The following is a 23,051-nucleotide window of genomic DNA, read 5'->3' as shown; positions in this document are numbered from 1 at the left end:
TTTTCAAGACCAAGTGTCCTTGTTTGCTATCTATTGCTATGACGAACACCATGATCAAAAACAACTCAGGGAGTAAAGGGTTTATTTCATCCTACAACTCTCAAATCACATGCACTGCGAGGAAAGTCATGCAAGTGCTCAAAGCAAGACTGAAGCAGAGGCCACTCTCAGAGATCCACCTGACTCTGCCACCCCAGTATTGCTCCACCCCCTGCCTCTGCCTCCCCCGTGCTCCACCCCCTGCCTCTGCCTCCCCCGTGCTCCACCCCCTGCCTCTGCCTCCCCAGTGCTGCTCCACCCCCTGCCCAAGTCACTGGCAGCTGAGCTACATGTTCAGCTCCTATCATTAACTGCATTTATGTGTTTTTAAATAAGGGGTAGGAGAGTACACACATGACATAGTATTATGTGGATTCAGAGGACCTCCTTCTACCATGTAGGTTCTAGGGATTCATCCCAGGTCACCAGGATGGGTGGCAATATCTTCACTCGCTGAATCAACTCACCAGCTTTATTTTTTGGATAATCTCACTACGTAATTGGGCCAACCTAGGACTTTGTAGACCAGGCTGACCTCACTTTCCTCCGTCTTCCTGCCCCTGCCTCCTGTGCACTATTATGCCCAAAACATAGAGTCCCCCCAAAACCGAGTCCTGTATGTAAAAGCAAAGAACCTTTATTCTTACACAAGTTCGTGAACTCGGACTCCATGGTAATGGATTGGAGAGCCCAAGCTCAGTTGGGGTGAGGGTTTTTATAATAGCAGAGGTGGGGGTGAGAGACTTCTAAGGTTCAGGACCCCTGATTGGCTGGCATTTGTCTAGGAGTGTCCTGGTGAAAAATCATGGGTGTTCACTGGCAGGTGATCCTATCTACAACGCTTGGAATGTTAGGAATTTCCTTTGGATGGTCTGTTCCTGGGTGCCGCCTGGTGGTCTCTGAGGTCTTTCTTTGAATCAGGTATTGCCTTAGAGCAAACTACTGAGACTCAGGCCTCTATAGAGACTCGTGGCTGAGTCCTACCCTGACAATGCCCAACTAAACAAAAAAATGGTAAGCACCTCGTCGTTCTGTTAGTGCCCATTTTGGGTAGAGCTCCCGAAGCCTGGAGCGGCGCTTACAAATACCACTTGATGGACCCTGAACAGATTAAGCAGACCCAGAGGCGAAGGAAAGTACGACAGGAGGGCCGTGGTTTCTGAAGCGGCAAAACGGAGGAGCGGTTGGAGTCTTCTGTTCCAAATATCTTTGCGAATCAGTCCAGTCACCAGCTCCTTCTTCACTGCCATGGGGTTTTTTTTTTTTTTAAAAAAAAAAAAAAAAGGCCCTCCTTCCTCTTGAATTCCCATTCAAGATTTGAGTAGCCCAGCGTGATGGGCTGAGGCACGGTGATTGCTCCAAGTCCGATACCAGCTGGACTAAATAGCTAGGCAATGTCTCAATAAATAAAAAAATAAATAAATAAATTATAAATTTTGAAGGAATGCGGATTGGGTACATGTTAATATTAAAGGAGAGCATGGAGCGGAAGTGAGCTGGTCCAGGCAACGCATCATTGTGACGGTAGCGGGCGGGCCGGACCCAAGAGAAGACAGAAAGGACTCCGTTCTGTGACTGACAAGAAACAAGAGATAAAAAGGAAGTCCTTCAGTCCAAACCCTACCCTGCTATTTCGCCAAGCAGAAGGGGAAGATACTGTGCCACAGAAGAGATCTGCCGGTGGTCTAGCGCCAGCAAGGCTCGCTCAGGTCCAAGCGGTCCTCCCGAGATAGTCAACGCACGCGCCCGCTCTGGCTTCACGGTAAGGCGTCTGCTAGCCGACCGGTGTGCGCCTGCGTGGAGACTAGAGCCCTGGAAGGGCGGGGCTTGAGGAAGGCCCTCTCATTTGCATTTCTAGCGGGAAAGGCGCGTGCGAACACGCCTCTTTCGCGCCGTTCGCAACCGCCATTAGTCGTCGGTGGCCCTCAGCTGTGTTCCGAGAGGCACGACTCCAGGTACGCTCTGCCTGTGGCGACTTTCCCCGAGAGGAGCCACGTCAGTCACTCCCGAAATTATTACGGGATTCCCCAGTAACATCACCAGCCAACTCCTTTAAAAAAAAAAAAAAAAACGCTCCTAGTTCTGACCAAATCCCCTCCGGAAGTGTATGAAATACCCCTCTTGGAAACTTTTTATTTTAGTTAGTTGCTCTTGTTTGTCTGTTTCTTGTTTGTTTCCCGAGACACGGTTTCTCTGTGTAGTTCTGACTGTTCTGGAACTCACTCTGTAGACCAGGCAGGCCTCGAACTCACAGAGATCTGCCTGCCTCTGCCTCCCAAGTGCTCAGATTAAAGGTGTGCGCCACCACGGCCCGACTTTGTTTTGCTTTGTTTAGACTCATTTATTTTTATTTTATGTGTATGAGCATGTTGCCTGCATATGTGTATGTGCACCGGGTGCGTGCCTGTGGAGACCAGAAAAGGTTATTGGACCTCAGGAACTAAAATTGCAGATGGTTGTGAGCTGCCTTGTGGGTGGTGGGACAGAACCCAGGTCTTCTGGAAGGAGCTGCCTCTCAGGAGCTCTGCTTTGGTTTTTGAGACAGGGCCTCACTAAATAGTCAATGTTGGATCCTGCTCCTGAGGGCTAATACCATGTCATCAGCTAGGATCTTCGAGATAGCCCTTCAGATTCTCAAAACTTGTCAGAGACTCTTGCTGTGAAATCCAAAGCCTACTGCATACTCTACAAGTTCACCACGGACCCTGAAATCCAGGAACGCCTGAAATCCAAAGGCGCTGTAGGAATGCAGCCCTTGAATTCTAGTTCAGGAACCCTCCCAGACTTCCTCTTAGGATAGGAGGACCCACCCATGTCCAAGGCCTCTCAAACACCCACCAGAAACTTGATCTCCCTACTTCCTGAAGAGATCCTTTCCCCTCCCCTTGTCCCTTTTCCGCCTACTGAGTTCATGAATGTCCCCGAAAATCTCCCTTCCCCAGTGCCCTCTAAAAGCCCTTGGGCTGGACAGCAGGAGGATCACCACTATGAAGGCCAGCCTGGTCTACCCAGATTCAGAAGGCCCGCTGAAGCTCCAAAAGTCAAATAATAATGTTTCCAGAAAATGTGCAGTTAGTGGAATACAGGCCAAGCAGAGTGGTGGTTGCATTTCATGAGAGACAGAGAGGCAAGCAAGTAGGAACCGAACCCTCTGACCCTTGGCCCTAGGTGCCCTCTCAGCCTCAAGGATACTGTTGCCTAGCACCTGGTGGAATTGCCCTTTCTCTTGAAGGTGACCCTTTTATTTTCATTTGTTTGGTTGATTGGTTTTTGGGGTTTTTTTTGTTTTGTTTTTTGAGATAGGGTTTCTCTGTCATTTTGGAGCCTGTCCTGGAAGCTCTTGTAGACCAGGCTGGCCTCGAACTCGCAGAGATCTGCCTGCCTCTCCCAAGGGCTGGGATTAAAGGTGTGTGCCACCACCACCAACTGGTTGGGTTTTTGTTTGTTTGTTTGTTTGGGGGTTTTGTTTGTTTTTCAAGACAGGGTCTCTATGTGCAGTAGTATTGGCTGTCCTGGAATTTACTCTGTAGACCAGGCTGGCCTCGAACTCACAGAGATCCACCTGTCTCTGCCTCTCAAGTGCTGGGATTTAAGGTGTGCACCACCACCTGGCGAAAGTGACACCAACTGACCTGACTGTAAGAGGAGCAAGCCAGCCCTGTCAGGGTGCAGAGGAGGGATCCCTATGTTGACAAGAGCCTGTGAGGGTCAGGCCGGGAGCTGGGAACCCAGGGAGCAGCAGGCCTGGGGACATGGAGACCACTGATGGAGAGGAAGCATGGCTCAGTGGTTAAGAGCACTTGTTCTGTGTCACCTGGATGGTTCACACCTTTAATCCCAGCACTCTAAAGCAGGTGGATCTCAGAGTTCAAAGCTGGGCTGGTCTTTGTGGCAAGTTCCGGGCCAGTGAGGGCTATAAAGAGGGACCTTGTTTTGTTTTTTCAAAAAACAAACCTGAAACACTACTCTTACAAATGACCCAGTTTCATTCCTAGATCCACACGGCAGTCCACAGCCATCTGTAACTCCATCCCAGACCCACATGGCAGTCCACAGCCATCTGCAAATTTATCCCAGCACCCACACGGCAGTCCACAGCCATCTGTATCTCCCGTTCCAGGGGAGCTGATTCCCTCCTCTGGCCACCAAAGGTATCACACACACACACACATGCAGACAATACACTCAAACATAAAATAAAAAATACACCTAAAAGGAAAAAAGGCAAGGAAGCAGCAGTCCTGTGATACATATTCCTGGTGTGGCAGAAAGAGCACAGATTCAAGGCCAAGCTGGCCGTCATAGGGTGGGCTTGTTTCAGTGAGAAGCCTGGAGTCAGCTTAGCAGTAAAGGCCCTGACTAGTGAGGGACTGGGTGTGCTTCAGCATATAGCAGTTGCCTAGCACCCACCAATGAAAGACTGACAGTGTGGCTTACTGAGAAAAGTCTATGGAAGCAGGGGAGAGCAAGGCTGAAAGTGGCTCAAATCCAGGATCAGATGGGCAGTCTCTAGGCAGTATAGGAGCCTGTTGAGCTTGGTGTTCAGCTCAGGAGGAGTGAGATGTTTCTAGGCAACGAGACAGGAAGGCAGAGACCATAGGAGGGGCCACAGGCCACTTTACAGAACGCAATGCAGGTTAAAGCTGCTAGAAAATACAGCATGATCTGGGGAGAGAAAGCAGCTAAGCCAGGCCACACTGTGCCTCTGCTGCTAGACCCAAGCAGGTTCTCACCCCAAAGTGATGGGAAACAATGTCCAGGCAGGCAGGTCAGCTCTGCAGCTTGTGGGGATGGACTGGAGCCTAGGAGGAGGCTGGGCCATGGGGCTGGAGAGAAGGACCTCAGGCAAGACTGTGAGGAAAGTGAGACCGGCACAAGGCAGAGTCGCAAGGACAGGGATGGTGACTTGGTAGGGGAACAGAGGTGGCCACAAGGCCTGGGGCAGCAGTTAGCCCCACCCTCTTGCCTCCCCCTTTGATCTTGCTACCTGCTCTCAGTGCCCAGGTTGCCACCCCATACCTCAAACCCATAAAACAGGTTGGAGTTGGGGTGGGAATGGCAAACAGGTTCTGAGAACCCTGGGGGCCTGGGGCAGAGATGGAGCGTTAGAGCTCGGCTGGTCTGAGGAAACCATCACTCTGCCTGTCCTTGTAGGAGCTATCTGGGCAGGCTGCCCCTTTCCCAGCCCTCCCTGCAGCAGAGCGGAGAGGAGAACTTCAGCAGCAGCGACAGACGCGCAGGAGTGGTCCATGGACCTGCCAGAGGCCCCGGCTAGTTCCACTGAACCAAGTAGGTGTCTACCTGGAAGAGGAGGAAGAGGGAGCAGGAGAGGTGGGATAAGTGTCACCCGAGTGCTTGCCCATGTCTGCTCCCAGTTCCTCCTCTCTGGAGGGCTACTGGGGACAGGAGGCTCCGCACACGTAACGTCCCCCTCTTCCACCAACTCCTCCTGTGACTGTGTTACCTTTCCTTTGGGTAAAACAAGAGCCCTGGCCCTCTCTCTCCTGCTGTACCTTCCCACACTGGCATCTGTCTGCCACCTGCTTAGAGCACGGCTCCACAAACCTTATGCCCCTCTTGCCGGTATTCCCCAGTGGGTGTTTGCACATGTGCGTGTGTGTCCGTGTGCACACGCACATATAGACAGTCTTACAGTTCAGGAAATGGAATCTAGGGCTTTGTGTGTGTTAGGAATCAGCACTGAGCTGTTTTTGTCTCTGAGACAGGTCTGGCTCTGCACTTTCACCCTCCTACCTCTTCTCGTGCGCTGAGACTGCATGTGTGTGCTACTGTGCTCAGCTTACAAATGTGACTTTTAACTTCTTAGAAGAGTTGGCAAGGGCTGCAGTCCTGGAACTGAGGGGCTAAGGCAAGATGATAGAAAGGTGATGCGAACGGTGTTAACTGACTTTATTTAACTCTACAATTACAAACTGTTTTCTGCATTAAGCAGCATAAAAATATGCTGAGTTATTCCTGTGTTTTAAAACATCTTTGAGAGCTAGTGTGTGCTGCTTCCCACTCACAGAGCACGCCGCTCCATCTTGGCCTGCTCCCGTGCAGTCAGCCTCTGCCCACTGGTGCTGCCACCTCAGAGCACTTGGAAGCTCGGTGCCTTGTAGGTGGATGCAGATACGCAGGTGTGGACGCCAGGACACTGTGGGCCAGCCTCTGTCTTCTCTCACTCCTCTTCTCTTTTCTGCCCTGTCTCAGCAGCTCTGTTCCCAAGTATCTCTCCTTCCTCTGCTGTCATGGTCTCTTCCCTCACCTCATCTCTAATTGCTCTCTCTCCATCTCCTGAGGATGCGCTAACAGGGAGAGCCAGTCTGATTAAGAACCTCTTGCCTCTAGATAGGCAATTGGGGTCATTGCAGGAGTATCTTACCTTTGCTCCTGGGTGTCCACAAGTGGGCCTGCAGCTTTGCTCAAGGCTGAGACCTGCACCTCAGCCTCAGGAGTAACCTCTGCAAATAAGGCTTTACAGGTAGACAGGTACCAGCGTGCTAGGACTAGAAGGCAGCCTGGCTTAGGGGAATGCACCAGCAGAGGGCGTGTGGCCACCAGGAACTGTGACCATAGCCAAGTCTACTCCTGCCCTGGGAAAGGGAAGAACTCACACGGAAAGCGCAAAGGTTGAAAGACAGGGATGGCAAAGGAGAGAGAAGACACTGGAACAAGATGGAGGACAGGAGAAAACAGGATCGAGGGACAGAGGACAGAGGCTGGACATATGAGAGAGGTTGGGGAAGAAGAAGAAGAAGAAAGATCCCGAAAGAAAAGTTGAGCTGGGCGGTGGTGGCACACACCTTTAATCCCAGCAAGGCAAGTTGATCTCTGTGAGTTCGAGGCCTGTCTGATATATAGAGTGACTTCTAGGACAGACACGGGTACACAGAGAAACTCTTGTCTTAAAAAAAGAAAAGAGACTGGAGAGATGGCTCAGTGGTTGAGAGCACTGACTGTTCTTCTAGAGGACTTGGGTTTAATTCCCAGCACCTACATGGCAGCTCACAACTGTCTGTAACTCCAATCCCAGGGGATCCAGCATCCTCACAAAAAAAGAAAGAAAAAAAAAAGCAAGGCAGGGCAGAGCTGGGAAATGAAGGAGGAGGGGAATAAACAGTCTCTCTTGGGAAGGGGCTGTGTACCAGTGGCCTTACTTGGCCATAGTAAAGTTCTCCCTTGTAACATGGAGCCAGCCCAAGTCCACCTCCCTAACTAACCTGGGCCCCTTATGCCCTCCCATGGGAGCCAGGAAGGGTCCAGGTCAGACCAGTGCCCTGAACCCTGGAAGTGTGAGAGTGAGAGGGGCTCTCCTGTGAGGAAGGCGACTTCGGCAGCTCTGATGCTCCTGCCTCAGACTCATCGCTAGGAACAGCAGCTGCCATGGTTCTGACGCTCCATAAGTGCCTGTGGTTATGTGCCAAGCAGAGGGCCTGCACACACTTTATCCATTCTTCTCTAGGAGGGAGGGAGCTTTCCTAAAGGTCACTGCTGAGGGAGCCTGCTGGGGGTGTGGAGCAGGTTGCTCACTTCATCCCCAGCTCAGCCTCTAGCCCTGCAGCCATGTGCAGTAGGCATCATCCCAGCAAGCCAGGCCAGTGAGGGGTATGAAAGCCTCCTCTAATTTGGAGACACTCTATGACATGGAGCATTTATTGAGTGCCTGCTGTATTCATGCAGTGTGAATATAGCTGAAGACCAACAGATCCCAGAAGATAGGCACATAGACACACAATGGACCTGAGCCAGGTGAGAGCTGCTCTGCCAACACACACAACACACACATGCATGCACACACACCTTCACACGTGGGCACAGAGCAGCCCCCTCAGTCCTCTCAAGGCAGGATTTTACTGGCATGGAAACAGACCTCCCAAAGAAAAGTCTTGCCACAGACTTTGCTGTGGTGCTGCTGACTGGGAGTCTGACAGGAGGTTTAGCTCCTAACCAGTCCCCTGCTACCCCGCTGAGACAGCCCCATCCCTCCTCTTCCTCTCGGTGCTGGGCCTGAGCTCCTTCAGCTCTGATGACGCCATGCTAGGGATGTAGAGACAAGAGACCTGGTCCCTGGGGAACTGGAAGAAGGGCTGCAGCAGGCGGGATCGATCTAGGCTGCCCACGCCTTATCGGATTGTTCCTGGCTCTTCCCAGAATCCTCCTCCTTGTTTTCCTTAGCCCTGGTCCCCTCTGCCCATAGTCTGGGAGGCTGGAGAAGGGCAGAGGTGAGTGAGGGTTATCTCAGAGCTCATTAATGGCTCCTGAGCCCATTGGATACAAAACGTTAGACAGACAGCAGGGGGCACTCCCTGGCCTGAGAGATAGGAACCACTTGGGATCAGTGACTCAAAAACCCTCATGTTGCCACCTTACTGGAAGCCTCCTCCTATCCTTTACCAGTCCCAACCACAGACAGCTCTGAGTAAATGATCCTCCAACTCAGCAGAGCCAGGGTATTAGGCAGAGGACCCTGGTGTTCGCTCACATGGGCTGGGTCCTCTCTTCTCTGCAGTGTACCTCTGGGAGCAGCCTGAAGAAGTGACCTCAGGACCACTGCTCAGCCTGGAGGAACAGATCCTTAACTCCACATTTGAAGCCTGTGACCCTCACAAGACAGGTGGGGGCTGGGGAGCCACAGGGAGGGTTGTGCTGAATCCCTCCTTAGGGTTCCTCCAGGGGACGGAGTTAGCCTCTCGCCGGGTACAGCAGTAGGTACTGTCCTCCTGCCTCATGCTCTTTGTCCACTCTGAGATGGATTGGGAAACTTGACCAGGGGAGGGACTTGCCCCGGGCTCTTCTACATGTTGTGGAGCAGGAGTGTCACCAAACCCACTGATGACAGATACTGTTCCCGCCCCACCATGCTCTGTCACAGGCACTGTGGCTGTAACCCACCTCCTGGCCTACCTGGAGGCTGTGACAGGGCAAGGCCCCCAGGATGTGCGTCTCCAAACACTGGCCCGAAGCTTAGACCCTTATGGGAAGGGTGAAGGAGCTACTGTGGAATTGGACACCTTTCTGGTGGTCATGCGGGACTGGATTGCTGCCTGTCAGTTGCATGGGTGAGTCCCTACACCACAGCCTCGCGCCTGGGAAGTCTTGCAAGTTTGCTCTGCAGCTAGTACCAGTTAGACCCAGGAAGCCCATGTGGTTGACTTGAGGCAAAGAAAAGACCTGTGAGAAGATATGGAGGGCTGAAGGGGTCTGAGACCTTGGATGATGGTGCAGAGATCCAGGATATAGAACTAGAAAGGACTGACAGTAGCAAGAGCTGTCATTCACAGCCCAGGCCCTGCCATCTGGCCTTACCCTCAGCCCATAAAGCCACTCTCACCCGCCTGCCCTCCCTTCCACCACCCAGACCTCTGCAGACACAGGTCATGGATATGGTGGCTGCAGGGGATCTGAGCCTCTTGCCTTTGATACAGGGGATTAGAGCGGGCAGAGGAGATGGCCTTCGGGGGAGCCCTAACTTCTCCACACCTGCCATCTGGTGAGACTATTTATAGAAGGAGGCGGGTGGCAGGGGTCAGTGGGGGGGTTAGCAGAAACCTCTCATCTACTGGCTCCACACAGCAAGGCTAAAGAGACAACCGGGGCCTTTGCTCAGCCTGCAGCAGAGGTGTCTCTGTGGGACAGTCCCCTCATCCTGGACATTGGGGTCAGGTTTTCCATTCCTCCGCCAGCTCCAGCCGTAGTGCAGAGGCTGAGGAGACTGCAGCTTCCTTGCTCTCCAGCTGAGGCACCTGCCCTGTGGAACTCTTCCCATGGTGCAGGGTACTGTTGCCCTGTCAGGCTCCTCCTCTTGGCCCTGCCCACACACACCTCTTACACCTGCTGCCTTTCCTTGGGAGCAGGCACCTGTCCGGCTGTATTCCAGCCCTATGCTACGATACTGGGCGCACACCTCAGAGGTGCACCTCTAAAAGTGACCCTCCAGAACCCAGCCTGCAGCTTTCTTGGCATTCTCTTTTTCTGTTTGTTTGATTTGGTTCCAGTTTGGGTTTTTTTGAGACAGGGTTTCTCTGTGTATCCCTGGCTGTGCTGGAACTCACTGTGTATGGACCAGGCTGGCCTTGAACTTACAGACTGCTAGAATTAAAGGTGCCACCACACCCAGTTATTGGTATTCTCTTGAACCTTGAGGCTTCTTCAGTCTTGGGGGCCAGGGAGGTCTGTGAGCAGTAGAGGGGTAGGCCAGGTCAAGTAGGGAAAGACAGAGAGAGAAAGGAGGCTTAGGCAGAGGCTGGGGAGTGCCTAGGGAGAGAGTGAGGGAGAGTGAGGGTGGGCGTGGTAGTGTAGAGTCTTATGGGCTGGACTCAAAAGACGGCAGACGGGCTGATGAGTACCTGGGGGCCTTAAAAGTACTGTAATCCCAGCACTTACGAGGCAGAGACAGGTGGATCTCTGTGAGTTCGAGGCCAGCCTGGTCTACAGAGCGAGTTCCAGGACAGGCTCCAAAAATACAGAGAAACCCTGTCTTGAAAACAATAATAACAACAAAACAAAAAACAAAACAAAAAATTCTGGGGAAAGCTGGGAACAGAAGAATGGGCTTGGGGAAGCAGAGGTGCCCCTGGTGACTGGCTCTGAAGACATGACTAGACTAGCTCCAGGCGAACATGAGCAAGCAGCCTGTGTAATAAGAGTAATTCAGGCCAGGGAACCCCAAAGCTACACATGGAGTCCTGAAACAACCTCAGGGTCCTTGGGTACCCCAATTTTTAAAGTCACCAGAGAGTCCAACCTCCTCTTGTTTGTTTCTCCCTTTCCAGCATGCCCAGAAGCTGAGGAGCCAGCCAACTTAGAGAGCTTTGGAGGAGAAGACCCCAGGCCTGAGGGGTGCTTGTCCTCCCCACCCCCTTCCCACTCCATTTTCTCGAGCCTGTCTGAGGCCAGGAAGTGGGGAGATTGGTGTCTTTTGGCTCAGAGGAGCCTTAGAGTCTCATTCTGATTTGTCTTCAGAGGAACCTGGGGGGTGGGAGCAGGAGCACGGCTGGCTGGTGACTAGGCCCTTGCTGCCCTCAGGCCTGCCACAGCTGAGTTGCTGAGCAGCCTGGAGGACCTGGAGCTCAGCAACCGGCGCCTCGCTGGTGAGAACGCCAAGCTGCAGCACAGCGTTGAGACTGCTGAGGAGGGTTCAGCGCGTCTAGGGGAGGAGATTGCATCCCTGCGCAAGCAGCTGCGAAGGTGAGAGCCTATGTCTTCCATTTCCCTCTATCTGCATCTTGCCTCTGGCCTTTTGGGTTCATTCTGACTGTCTCTCAGTTTTTGCTGTCATTCTCTGTCCTCTACCTCCTTTCTTTCTTTCCTGTGTAACCCCATGCTCCCTTCCTCCAGTGTCTCCACCCCACACTGCATGCCCCTGTCCTTTTCTCTCTGCCCTGGCTTAGCTTGCGTCTGGTCATAGACTCCCTCATAGTTTGGGATGTTCTGCTCTGCTTCTCTGCCTGCCTCCACTCACATGTGTGCCACCCGTCAGCACCCAGCAGGCCCTGCAGGTGGCCAAGGCTTTGGATGAAGAACTAGAGGACCTGAAGACTCTGGCCAAGAGCCTGGAAGAGCAGAATCGCAGCCTGATGGCCCAGGCCCGGCACACAGTGAGTGCTGGCAGAGCACATCTGCTTTCAGCAAAAGGACAGAGGTGAAGGGGCAAAGGTTACCTGACTCCAGGTCCTGTTCACCCACACTCCCCCCAGGCCTACCTGCCATCCCTCATGAACCCTCCTCAACCCAACTCTTGAGTGATGCAGGCCCTGACTGCACTCCATCCTCAGGGAGGATGATGGAGCAGGGCTAGAACTGATTCTATCCTCTCTGGGGTGGGCCAGGAGAAGGAGCAGCAGCACCTGGTGGCTGAGGTGGAGACGCTACAGGAGGAGGTAAGCTGAGGCCCATCCTTCTTTAAGGGTTCTTGGCCCTGTCCTGCAAACCAAGGGGGCCCAGCATCCCACAGGCTGTGTTAGTCCCTGGGTTCATGTTGAGGCCCTAGCCAGTTCTTCCCTTGTCTGCATTATGGTGCTCACCATCGGGAGCAAGCCAGTGGCTTCACTTCATGGGGTAGTGTGAGGTTTAAACCAGAAGATATTTAGAAAGTTCCTAACTCAAGATAGGAGATGTAGGGTGTATGCAGTAAAATCCTGCAAACTGGCAAAGTGTTCCATGCCTGTCATCCCAGTATTAGGGAATCTGAAGCAGGAGGATTTTGATTTCAAGGCCAGCCTGAGCTATATAACAAGACTATCTGAAAAAAAATCAGATATCATTATTTATATCAGTATGTTGTGGGTTTGATCCCTGGCAGTGCAAGTGAAACTGTGAGGCAGTTTAAACGGTTTTTTGTTTGTTTGTTTGTTGCTTGTTTTGGTTTTTTCAAGACAGGATTTCTCTGTAGCTTTGGAGCCTGTCCTGGAACTAGCTCTTGTAGACCAGGCTGGCCTCGAACTCACAGAGATCTGCCTGCCTCTTCCTCCTGAGTGCTGGGATTAAAGGCGTGCGCCACCACCACCCGCTCTTTCAAACGTTTTTTAAGCATAAGCCTTGAAGTCACTCCCAGGAGCATGATGGGCCACTTTCAGGCCTGTGACTCTTTCCTTCCCTTCTAAGCTTTTGTTTCTGTTTTTCATTTTGGTGGTGTTAGAGATGGGCAAGCAGCCACCAGGCCTGGGTGTTCTCCAGGAGCCAGAAGGAGCCTGCACAGTTAGGTTGTATTAATGGTGAAGGGACCGTGTTTTCCTGAAAACCAGTCCCTACAACCGATTTAAGTCCCTGTTCACTCTGAGTTCTTGTCCATATTGAAATTCATCTAACGTTAAATGATATCCCTCCTCCCCAAGGTAGCAGATCAGTTGCAGATCCATGGTGGGTTCACATCCCAGGCAGCTTCGGCCCTCACTTGACACCCATCCTCTGCTGTCCTTGCAGATGGACAGCCTTCGTTCCATCTACTTAGCCATCCATGGGCAGGCCAGAATTGCCTTCAAATCTGGGTTTAGCTGTTGAGCCACCTGCTGTGCCCATCTCCTCTCCTGGGTTACCCAGGGGAACTGGCTGCTTTCCTGTGCAGACACACAGCTGCACCTGTGTGGTCTACCTCTGCTGCCCTGCAGTAGCTCTGTGTGAGCTGGGAGGGAAGCTCACTCAGAATCAGGTGTCCCATGGTTCCAAGGTTCCCCCTCCTTGCCAGTCACGGCTCAGGGCCTCTGAACCATTCTCTGGCTTTTCAGCCCCAGCTAGAAGTTCTCTGCTTTGTGGGCCCTAGCTCCTATCCTGAGTCTCTGTCCTGTGTCTGTACCCTAGATTTCACTTGTTTACTTTCCAGGGGCTCCTTTGTAAACTGTCGTCCCCTTCCCGGGGAATGGGAGTCCCTGGGCAGGACGGTTGCTGCTTTGAAACCTGCATTCAGCCGTAAAATATAAATATCTTAGAGAACATTTTTTTAAAGAATCTATTTTATGTCTGAGTGTTTTCTGTCTGTCTGTGCATCATGTGAGTGCCTAGTCCCTGTAGAGACCAGAAGAGGGTGTGGGATCCTCTGGAACTGGCTACAGACGGTTATGAGCTACCATATGGGTGCTGCAAATTGAACCTGGGTCCTCTGGAAGAACAGCCAGTGCTCTTAACCACTGTGCCATCTCTCCAGCCCCCAGAATATTTTTTTTTAAGAAAGAAGGAAATCTTATCCCAACACTTGGGAGGCAGAGGCAGGCAAACTCTGTGAGCTCAAGGCTTGTGTGGTCTAACAAGTTAGTTTCAGGACAACCAGAGTTATGTAGAGGGACCCTGTCACCAAAGGAGGGAAGAATTAAGGAGACAATCCTGCAGGGCCCTTGTCATAGCTCCCAGGCACCCAGTTGTGATGGTTGTCCTGCCCTCTGGTGTCTGCAGCACCGGGGGGCTGCTACATGCCAGCTCTGCCCAAAGTAGTTTCTGATGTCTGGGTTATCTGGTGGCTCGACGGCTTTTTTCTTTTTCTTCCTTTTTTAAATTCTGTTTGTTTGTTTTTTATGTATGAGTGTTCTGTATGTATGCCTGCATGCCAGAAGAAGGCATCAGATACCATTATAGATGGTTGTGAGCCACCAAGTGGTTGCTGGGAATTGAACTCAGGTCCTCTAGAAGATCAGCCAGTGTTCTTAACTGCTAAACCATCTCTCTAGTCCTGGCTTTTTTTTTTTCTTAAGTGAGAGTACGCTGAGAATGGAACCCAGAATCACATGTGTTAGGCAAGCAACACTGAGCCATATCCCCAGCTGTGGGGTTTTTATAGCAGGGTCTCACTGTGCAGTGTGCAGGCTGGCTTTGAACTCCTAATCCTTCTGCCTTAGCAGGTAAGGCAAGCTCCTGCATACCCAGTCTCTTGACAGCGTTTTTTCCTGCTTGTGGCTTCATAGTCACAGATGGCTTAATGCAGGTGGGAGGCACCAGCTCCCCCCACACACACACTCACACACACACTCTCACACACACACTCACACACACACTCTCACACATACACACTCACACACTCACACACTCACACACACACACTCTCACACATACACTCTCACACACACACACACACACACACTCTCACACACACACTCACACACTCACACACACACTCCTGCCTCTCTCTGCTATGTCAGCAGTCATCTTCACCATATCATTGGCTGGGGAGGACCCTAAACCACAGCTGCAAGGGGCCTGGGACGAAGTCTTGCCTTCAGTCTGGAGCTGAGACAGCCAGGAGGGGCTGGGGCAGCTGTTCCTTCAGCAGCCAGGTTTCCTTGTCATTGTCACACAATCAGCCAAAGCCAGCCCAGTGAACAGGCCACCAGCACCCGACTCCTGCCCCAGGCCCTATGCCTGCAGAGAAATGTCCCTAGGCATCTAATTCCGTAGCTGAAGCTATTCTCAGCTCCTTGCTGGCCTGCTGCAGCTACCCACTGGGATCTAGAGATTGAGATCTCAGGTTACAGCAGGGCCTGGGAGGGTAACAGGACACTCAGCCTCCAATGGTCTGACTGCTGGCTGAATCCCAAAAACCCACAGCCAGTGCTTCTGCAGGAGACTGCAGGGTGTTTTTGGTCCCCCCCCACCACCAGGTAGACAGGTGTTGACACAGCACTCCCAGCTGTCCTTCCTCTACCCTTCACCCAGGCAGCCCAGGCTGCTGCCATGAGGGACCTGGGGCAGGGACAGGCTGGAGACCAGAAGAGCTGGCCTCTGTCTCCTGGGCTCTGGAGAAGGATGAGGTTTGCCAGACTTCAGGGGCCTGGGGCCTGGGACTCTGAGTGCTCATGTTCTTCCTTCGTGCTCATGTTCTTCCTTCCTTCCTTCCTTCTTTCCTTTTTGTTTTTTGTTTGTTTGTTTGTTTGTTTTTCCAAGGCAGGTTTCTCCCATATAACAGCCCTGGCTGTCCTGGAACTCGCTCTGTAGACCAGGTTGACCTCACAGAGATCCGCCTGCCTCTTCCTCCCGAGTGCTGGGATTAAAGGTGTGCACCACCACCACCCATTCTTTTATTTTTTTTTTTTTAATTTTTGAGACAAGTTCTTGTTATGTGACCCAGGCTGGCCTGGTACTCAAATCAGCCCTCCAACCTCAGCTTCCCTGGTGCTGAGATGATAGGTGTATTTCCTCACACCCAGCTCTAAGCCATTTTATTCTGAGGTCCCACTGGGACCTTGGGAGGCTCAGCACAGGCACCACCTCTCATCAAGCCCTGCTTGGGCCTCCTCAGCGAGCTTTGCATTATCTACTTCTCACATGTCCTTTTCCCCCAGAGGCTGAGTGTTAGAGGTGGGACTGGACATCGCAGACTATGGTTTTGCTAAAGGAAATAATTGTATGAGTAGGTAAACACTGAGGTTGCTCCAGGGGAAACTGGACAGGAAAGCAAAAGATATGGATAAAGAAGAAACCACTGGAGCTGGGCATGGAGATTAGGTGTGGTGGCCCTACCCACTGAAGCAGGAGGATCACAAGTTCAAAGCCTGCCCAAGCTATATATTGATATTGTGTGTGTGTGCATGTGTGCGTGTATGTGTTCTGGGCTCATTATACTTTCCTTTAGTTTTGTATGGTAGGAAACATGAGTTTCTTTAAGTATCTATAAGTGCTCATCTCTAACACTTAGAGGAGGCGCAGGGCTCTGCTGACTCTGCTCTCTGTCATCATAAGTAGCAGAGCTGTGTGGTCTGGGATCAGCTCCTCAGCCCTCTGTGCCTGAGCTGCCTTTGTCTTTAGAAATGGGAAGAGGGTTGGAAGTTACTGTTCGCAGGGCCCCCATGACATCCTGTTGTCCCCTGATCAGTGGGAAAATGGAAATTCCAGCTGAGGTCCCAGCAGGGCAGGGGGAGAAGAAAGGGCTAACTGGGGTGCATACATGGCAGTAAGTAAGCAAGGCTGTTCCTCCCTCCAGAATGGGAAGCTACTAGCAGAGCGAGATGGAGTGAAGAGGCGGAGTGAGGAGCTGGCCACAGAGAAAGATGCTTTGAAGGTGCAACATTTGTGCGGGGACTGCTCACCTCCCCACACCCAAGTTAGCACTGCAGCTGCTGAGAAGAGGCTCTGGCATCAGACTCCACACACCTCAGGGCTGCTCAGGCAGAGCAGCTGACCCCCATGGATGTCACTGGAGGCTGAGGGGAGATGTGGGGGCCTCTTGGAGGCTGGGTGGAGAATTGACAGGCTTCTTCCTTGGCAGCGGCAGCTCCGTGAGTGCGAACAGCTCATTTGTCAGCGTGAGGCAGTCCTCTCAGAGGTGAGGGCCAGGGCGGCGGACCTGCACCTACCATGCCTTCCTAGCCCCTGCCTTGTGTGCCAGGAGCCCACCCAGCGCTGAGCCCTGGGCAAGCAGCCCAGACAGGCCTCCTTGGGTCTCATGGCCTGCAGGGTCTGGAAGCCTCTGCCCCAGGCTTTCCCAACTCAGCCAGCCCCCACTTCAGCAGCTTCATGTCTTAGGGGACTGAACCCTGCCTCTGTTCCCCAGCGTACCCGCCATGCAGAGAGTCTGGCCCAGACTCTAGAGGAGTACAGAACCACCACCCAGGTAACAAGTGCCCATCTTTATGGGGTCTCAGCATCTGCTGCTTTCCTCCCCACTAGACCACTACCTCTCTCTGCCCCTCCCTTCCTCACTCTGCATCCCACAGCACTCACCTCTGGGAGCTCCTGGCCCCTCCCTGGGCAGAGTCTGCCCAGGTGGCTCCGTTGTCAGTTTTCTCTGAGTCTGTTCTGCTTTTGTGATGTTCCTGGCTGTGCTTTATCTTCTGGGCTTGGCTTCTGTGCTCTTTGTGAGTTTCTGCCACTGCTTCTTCATCCTGCTCCCTTGGCAATATGTGTCTGGCAAGAGGAGCCCAAGATATGTGGGGCTCCACCAGAGACCATGCTCTGCCTTCCTTGCAGGAACTAAGGCAAGAAATCTCAAACTTGGAGGAGCAGTTGAGTCTGAGCCAGGAAGGCCCAGAAGAGTGAGTGGATAGTCAGGAGGGGACAGGTCGCCGTGGAGGGGAGGATGGTCAGGCATGAAAGGGGCAGGGTAAAGGTTGCAGACTGGTCCAAAAGATAGGACTCCCCCCTGTGTGGCCAGGCTCCTGGAACAGGCTGAGGTGGGAAGAATGGGCTGGATCATGGCAGCACCCCCGTCACTGGACTTGGAGATTCAGGCTATCCGGCAGGTAGGCTGAATCTTCCGTGGAATGTTCTAGAGGACACCAAGGCAGAAACTCCATGTGTCCCTGTGCAGACCCTCACTTCTGGCTCGCAGTCCCAAAGGGCTGGGTACTTGGCACTTGGTGACTCTGGCTCACACTGCTGCCGTAGCACCTCCCAGTCACCTGCCCTTCTCCAGCTTGCTCTGCCTCAACCTCAGCCGTGAAAACTCCCTGTGGCCATGTTCCCTAACATCTCCTACCAATCTATGGCCCCATCACCAATTCCCTCTGCACCTTGCTCTGGCCCTGCAAGGTTTAGATACAACTTCTGTTTCTAGGAACAGGACGCATCAGGTGTTGGCCTCTCCAGTCCTCTGTATGGAGTGTGGCAGTGGGAGGAGGCTGAGCCACATGAGGAAGCTGAGTTTCCCTCTGAGGACCCTGCTAGGGAACAGGTAAGCAGCGGAGTCTCTGGGCCACAAAAGTCCTGGGGCACCCAAGGGGATTGCAGGATCCCACTGACTCTTCTAGCCCTCTTGCTGTGTTGTCTACTCCTGAGTTTAACTCTAAGGAAGCAGCCCCAGCCAACAGGACACACCCCTGCCCTCAAGGGACAGGCAAACTAAGCAGCCCTGTAGAAATCCTGTCATGAATCCCTTATTTACAATTGTTCATATTGTGGAAGACGTGAAGTATCTTTAAGAAAAGCTGCTGGGGCCGGGCAGTGGATTAAAATGCTTTAATTCCAGCATTTGGGAAACAGAGGCAGGCAGATCTCTGATTCCAAGGCCAGCCTGGTCTAAAGAGCAAGTTCCAGGACAGGCTCCAAAGCTACAGAGAAACCCTATCGGGAGTGGGAGAAGCAAAAAGTTGCTGGGCTGTGGTAGCATGCACCTTTAATCTCAGCACTTGAGAGGCAGAGGAAGGCAGATCTCTGGGTTCGAGTCCAGACTAGTCTACAGAATGAGTTCCAGGTCAGACAGAGCTACACACAGAAACCCTGTCTCAACACCCCCCCCAAAAAAAAAGAGAAAAGAAAAGAAAAACTTAGTACTTAAATAAGTCTGAGCTGCACAGAGACCTTGTCTCAAAAAAAAAGGGTTGGGGCAGGCAGAAAGGCAAACGTAGCAGCTTAGCAGGCTCACCGTGGTTGGATTCCCTCTTTCCCTGAGGATAGAACCCAAGTCTGCACTATGTAAGGCAAGTGCTCTACCACTGAGCAGAAGCCCGCGTGCCCCAGCCAGTCAGCTGGCTCCGTACACAGCTGACACCAGACACAAGTCAGCCCCAGTGGGCCAGCCCGGGACAGAGGTGGGAGACAGGGAGGGGACGTTTAACCAGCCAGTGTGACTTGGGTGAGGCAGTGAGTGGCAAAGGGGATTGTGCCCATCTCAGGCAGGGTAGGGACAGGGCAGGAGGGCAGTGCTGAGAAAGGAGTGGGGGGAGACATAAAGTTTATGTGAAGTGACATCTTAGAGGACATCTGGGGGCCACCAGAGGTGGCCAGGTGCACAGGCATGGAGGTCACTGTTGAGATGGATGTGGTGACTCACTCTGCAGTTCTGGAACTGGGAAGGCATAAGCAAGAGGCTTAACATGAATTTGAGGTCGGCCTGAACTATAGAGTTAGATCCTATCTCAAAAAAAGAAAAATGTGGGGCAAGGTAGCCACACAGTAGAAGTAGAAGCAGGAGTTCAAGGCCATCCTCTGTACATGATGAGCTCATACCAGCTTGGGCAACACAAGACCCTGTCTCAACAAAACAGAACAGCAGTAACAAAAGTGTCAGGTTAGTGGAGTTTGTGACTGAGGTCCCAGGCACAAAAGAGACGTCTCTAGATCTGGGCCCTTCGGAGGAGCAGGGAGCAGCCTGAGTCCCACAGAGGGAAGCGAGGAGAACAGTCTGGTGGCGGAGGCATCCTGGAAACATTAATGTCTGGTCCTCAGAAGGAGCTAGGTAGAGTTACCAGTGTCCATGGCACATGTGGCTTCTCTTTGGTGCTGAGAGGGAGCCCCATGGGAAGCTTAAACACTTGTATCCCTGGGGCCATCCACCTCAGTCTGGACCTCAAGTAGATGGTATCTGGCTGGGCTACTGGTGTGAAGATAAGGAGACCAAACCTTAATGTTCTGCAGAGAAACTTCCAGAGAGAGCCACTGCATGCTCTAGAAGGAAGCAGAGCACCATCCTCAAGGTAAGGAGTAGGTTGACGGAGCCCTTCCTCTGTGGATTCTGGCTGAGAGGATGAGGACCGACAGCACCCTGCCAGAATAAATATACCCCTCCACTCCTCAGTCTGTGGGCACATCCTGACCCTGGCAATTCCAAGAGGAGGTAGACACCTACACCCCAGAGAGGCTTTCAGGGGCTGTGGGGGGCACCCCAAAGACCAGCCTGGATGGTATAGGTTTGCAGTTGTTACCCTACAGGGAGCCCGAGATGCAGGAACAAGGCTGATAGACACCTTGAGGGCTCCCAGACATGGAAGACCCTGCAGGCTCCAGAACCAGTCTTGGGCCCCCTTTCCTTGAGGGGCCTCTATGAGCCTCCATAGATCCCGGAGTCCAGCTCTGTGACTGATGGGATGTGTTCTGAGGCCTTACTCGGGCTTTGAGTAAGAATGGAAAACACTGGATGTCTGGTCACAGTGCCCCCAGCTTCCTGTGGGGCCCCCCTCCTCCAGACTCCTGCTGTCACAGCTAATGAGGCCCCTATACAACCTCTAATTGGACTTGCCTGGGCAGAGCTGAGATTGGGCTGCCTGGGTGCTCTGAGCAGTGTGACCTCCTCCTACGTCATGAGGATAGGAGGAGGAAGGATGGGACTGCTATCAGCACATTTCCGGGGTGGGGGGCACCCAGCAGAGGACTGGGGTAACAAACACTGCAGCCCAAGATGGGATGAGGCTGGGACCTGACCTCAAGGAAATGGGGACTCAACAGCCTACAGCCTACATGAGCATTTCAGGGGCTCACACAGCAGTGTATAGTGGGCCTGCGCTGGGAGCAGCTGTGTCTCTGAGTCTACTGGCTTGATAGCAGCTGCAGGATTAGATCCCTGATCCCTAGGCTGGTGTCAGGGGCACTTGGGTCCCTGTAGAGCCATCAGCCTCTGGAGCTGGATAGCAGGGCCTCCAAAGCTGTGTCCCTGAAGCACAGGCTTGGGGAAGCCGGGCTAGCACACCTAGAGAAGTGGTTTGGACATGAGTATCCCAAATAGTGAGGTTCAGAGCTGAGAGAGGGGAGGTACTTTCCCAGTCTCTGACAAGAGCTGAAAGACCAAGGCTAAAAAATGGCCTCGCACCCCCAACAGGGGGGCCCAGAGTCCACATACCCTGGGGTCTCTGGTATTGGGGGTAAAGCACAGACTTCGTTTCTGCCTGGGGATCAGGAAAGGGACAAGTAGGAAAGCCTAGGTCAAGGGCTTCTGAGCCTTCTGGGGGTCACAAACTCCCAGATTTGATTGTTTTCAATCTCTGAAAAGTATACCCAGGAGCCCCCATCAGACTGAGGTCCATTGTATCTGCAGCTTCCGGTGGGTAAGAGAACTGGGGAGGAGAGGTGTCCAATGACTCTGTTTGCTGTAGGTTGTCCAGAAGACAGGAAAAGGAGGAGGAGGAGAGCTGGGTTCTGGTAGGCAATCCCCGCACCCTTCCTATCCCTAAGAGCTGAGCAACTCAGCCCAGCTCCTTCCCCCCAGCTTGAAGTCCTCAGGAACAGACAGAAAAATCATTTGGTCAGGCGATAACAAGGCCCTCCGTACAGTTAATGAGAGGCGGGGGTGGGAATGGAAAGGGAGAGGCTGGAGGCAGTTGCCAGCCAGGATGCTCCCCAGAGACCCTAGCCACATTTGTATAGGCTGTAGTCCTCACAGTCTGAGCCTGGAGCCGCACAGCTAACTCTACACCCCCACTGCACTGCGAACTCCCACACAGTCCCACTCACCAGAGCACTAGTAGCCTCAGTGATTGGTCAGTGGTGGGCCTGGGCAGCTCCACCTTTCTCCACGGCTAGACAAAATGGAGGTCTCGGGCCAGCTCTGCTCACGGGAAGGTAAAGGAACATGATGAGAGATGAGTCCAGGGCTTGCTGAGGGATGGAGGGCAGGCTCTGGAGTCCTGACCTGCCTGGTCACACTCAGGCCCTGTCTGTGAGGAGTCCGGCTCTTTTTCTCTGCCCTCAGTTCAGGGCCAGGCAACATGGGAGCAGGAGCAAGCAGTTGGGAGTGACATGCTAGTTGGTTTGTCATTGTCGTGGGCATGTGAAGCCCTGACTGGCAGGAAGGTTCCAGAGAGACAGGAGGAGTGGCAACAGGCTGGCAGAGCCTTCAGTAATTGGCCACAGCATATGTGTCCAGCACAAATACTGCCCCCGGAGGCTAGGAACTTAGAGGATCAGTTGGGAGGGGGAGAGCAGTGCTAAAAGTTCACACCCTCATTGACGACTGCGCGGACACTGTCCTAGCCCTGCCTTCTTTCCCCCATTCCGTCAGCCCTGTGAAGGGGAGGGCTGTCATCATCCCTGACCAGGGACATGTGGCCTCGCACGTGTGTGTGTGTGTGTGTGTGTGTGTGTGTAGTCAGAATCCAGGGTGCTGCCCGAAACCTCTGCAGAATGAGTGAGTGGGTGTGCTGTGTCCTTTCTCCACCCAGGTTGGCCCCACCAGCCCTCTGGGAACCCCTCGCTATGAGCTTGACCCAGGAAGCTCTCCTGAGAGGTAAAGGGGACACATGGGAACTGGAAAGGGACCTAGGACAGACCAGACCTAGCAACCCGTCTGCCTTCCAGCTGTCAAGATGTGCCAGAGGTGCAACAAGCCCTCATGCCTGTGGTGAGAGAGCTGGTGCCAGTCAAGAGGCCCTGGGCCCAGCACTGCCTGCGCCCCCAGCACTCCCCAGGGCTCAGGTGTGCCCTTCAGGTGTCTCTAGAAGCGGGAGGGGAGCCACATGTTGATGATAAGACCAGTCTCCCTGGGGCCACCTTCAGCCTTTCCTGCCTCCCCTCCAGAATCAGCCAACATCCACTGATCCCCACGCCCGTCTTGGGCCTGCTGCTGCTGCTGCTGCTCTCCGTCCTGCTGCTGAGCCAGTCCCCGACACCCACTTGGCCGCACCTGCAGCTCTACTACCTGCAGCCCCCACCAGTGTGAGATGCCTTACCCCACTGTGCCTCTTTCTGTCCCTGATTCAGGGTCATGACACGGGGCCAACATCCCTAAGTTGTTTTTATGTGACCATGACCTCTCCTGGCTTTTCCCTGTTTTCTTAACAATAGCAAATCATGCAGTAACGACTTCAGCACAGGATGATTGCCTCACCAAACAAGTTCAGGGAGGAGGGCACCTGGGCCTCAGTTGAGTCACAGTGGGACCC

At 53.1% G+C, this 23,051-nt stretch overlaps 1 protein-coding gene across 1 annotated transcript; it reads left to right on the top strand.

Moving 5' to 3' along the window:
- Positions 1 to 4,669: 4,669 nt before the first annotated feature.
- On the top strand, positions 4,670 to 22,828 carry Kash5 (KASH domain containing 5). Its single transcript, XM_042054047.1, has 20 exons — positions 4,670 to 4,948; positions 5,037 to 5,328; positions 8,552 to 8,656; positions 8,915 to 9,101; positions 9,468 to 9,532; positions 10,815 to 10,881; positions 11,068 to 11,229; positions 11,522 to 11,639; positions 11,871 to 11,921; positions 16,445 to 16,522; positions 16,730 to 16,786; positions 17,015 to 17,074; positions 17,431 to 17,495; positions 17,615 to 17,702; positions 18,017 to 18,133; positions 19,816 to 19,874; positions 21,267 to 21,312; positions 22,332 to 22,396; positions 22,468 to 22,584; positions 22,687 to 22,828. Exons 1-20 carry the CDS (start codon positions 4,670 to 4,672, stop codon positions 22,826 to 22,828), a joined length of 2,220 nt encoding a protein of 739 aa, XP_041909981.1.
- The last annotated feature ends 223 nt before the right edge of the window (positions 22,829 to 23,051 follow it).

The sequence above is a fragment of the Arvicola amphibius genome, chromosome 12, assembly GCF_903992535.2.
Source record: "Arvicola amphibius chromosome 12, mArvAmp1.2, whole genome shotgun sequence".
Taxonomy (NCBI): Eukaryota; Metazoa; Chordata; class Mammalia; order Rodentia; family Cricetidae; genus Arvicola; species Arvicola amphibius.
This window is presented reverse-complemented; position numbering and strand designations above follow the sequence as displayed.

Coding starts and splice junctions, on each gene's coding strand:
- Kash5 (XM_042054047.1), top strand. CDS start 4,670: ATGCAGGTTAAAGCTGCTAGAAAATACAGCATGATCTGGGGAGAGAAA. Junction 17,496..17,614: donor AGCCAGGAAGGCCCAGAAGA/GTGAGTGGATAG, acceptor CTGTGTGGCCAG/GCTCCTGGAACAGGCTGAGG. Junction 17,703..18,016: donor AGATTCAGGCTATCCGGCAG/GTAGGCTGAATC, acceptor TTCTGTTTCTAG/GAACAGGACGCATCAGGTGT.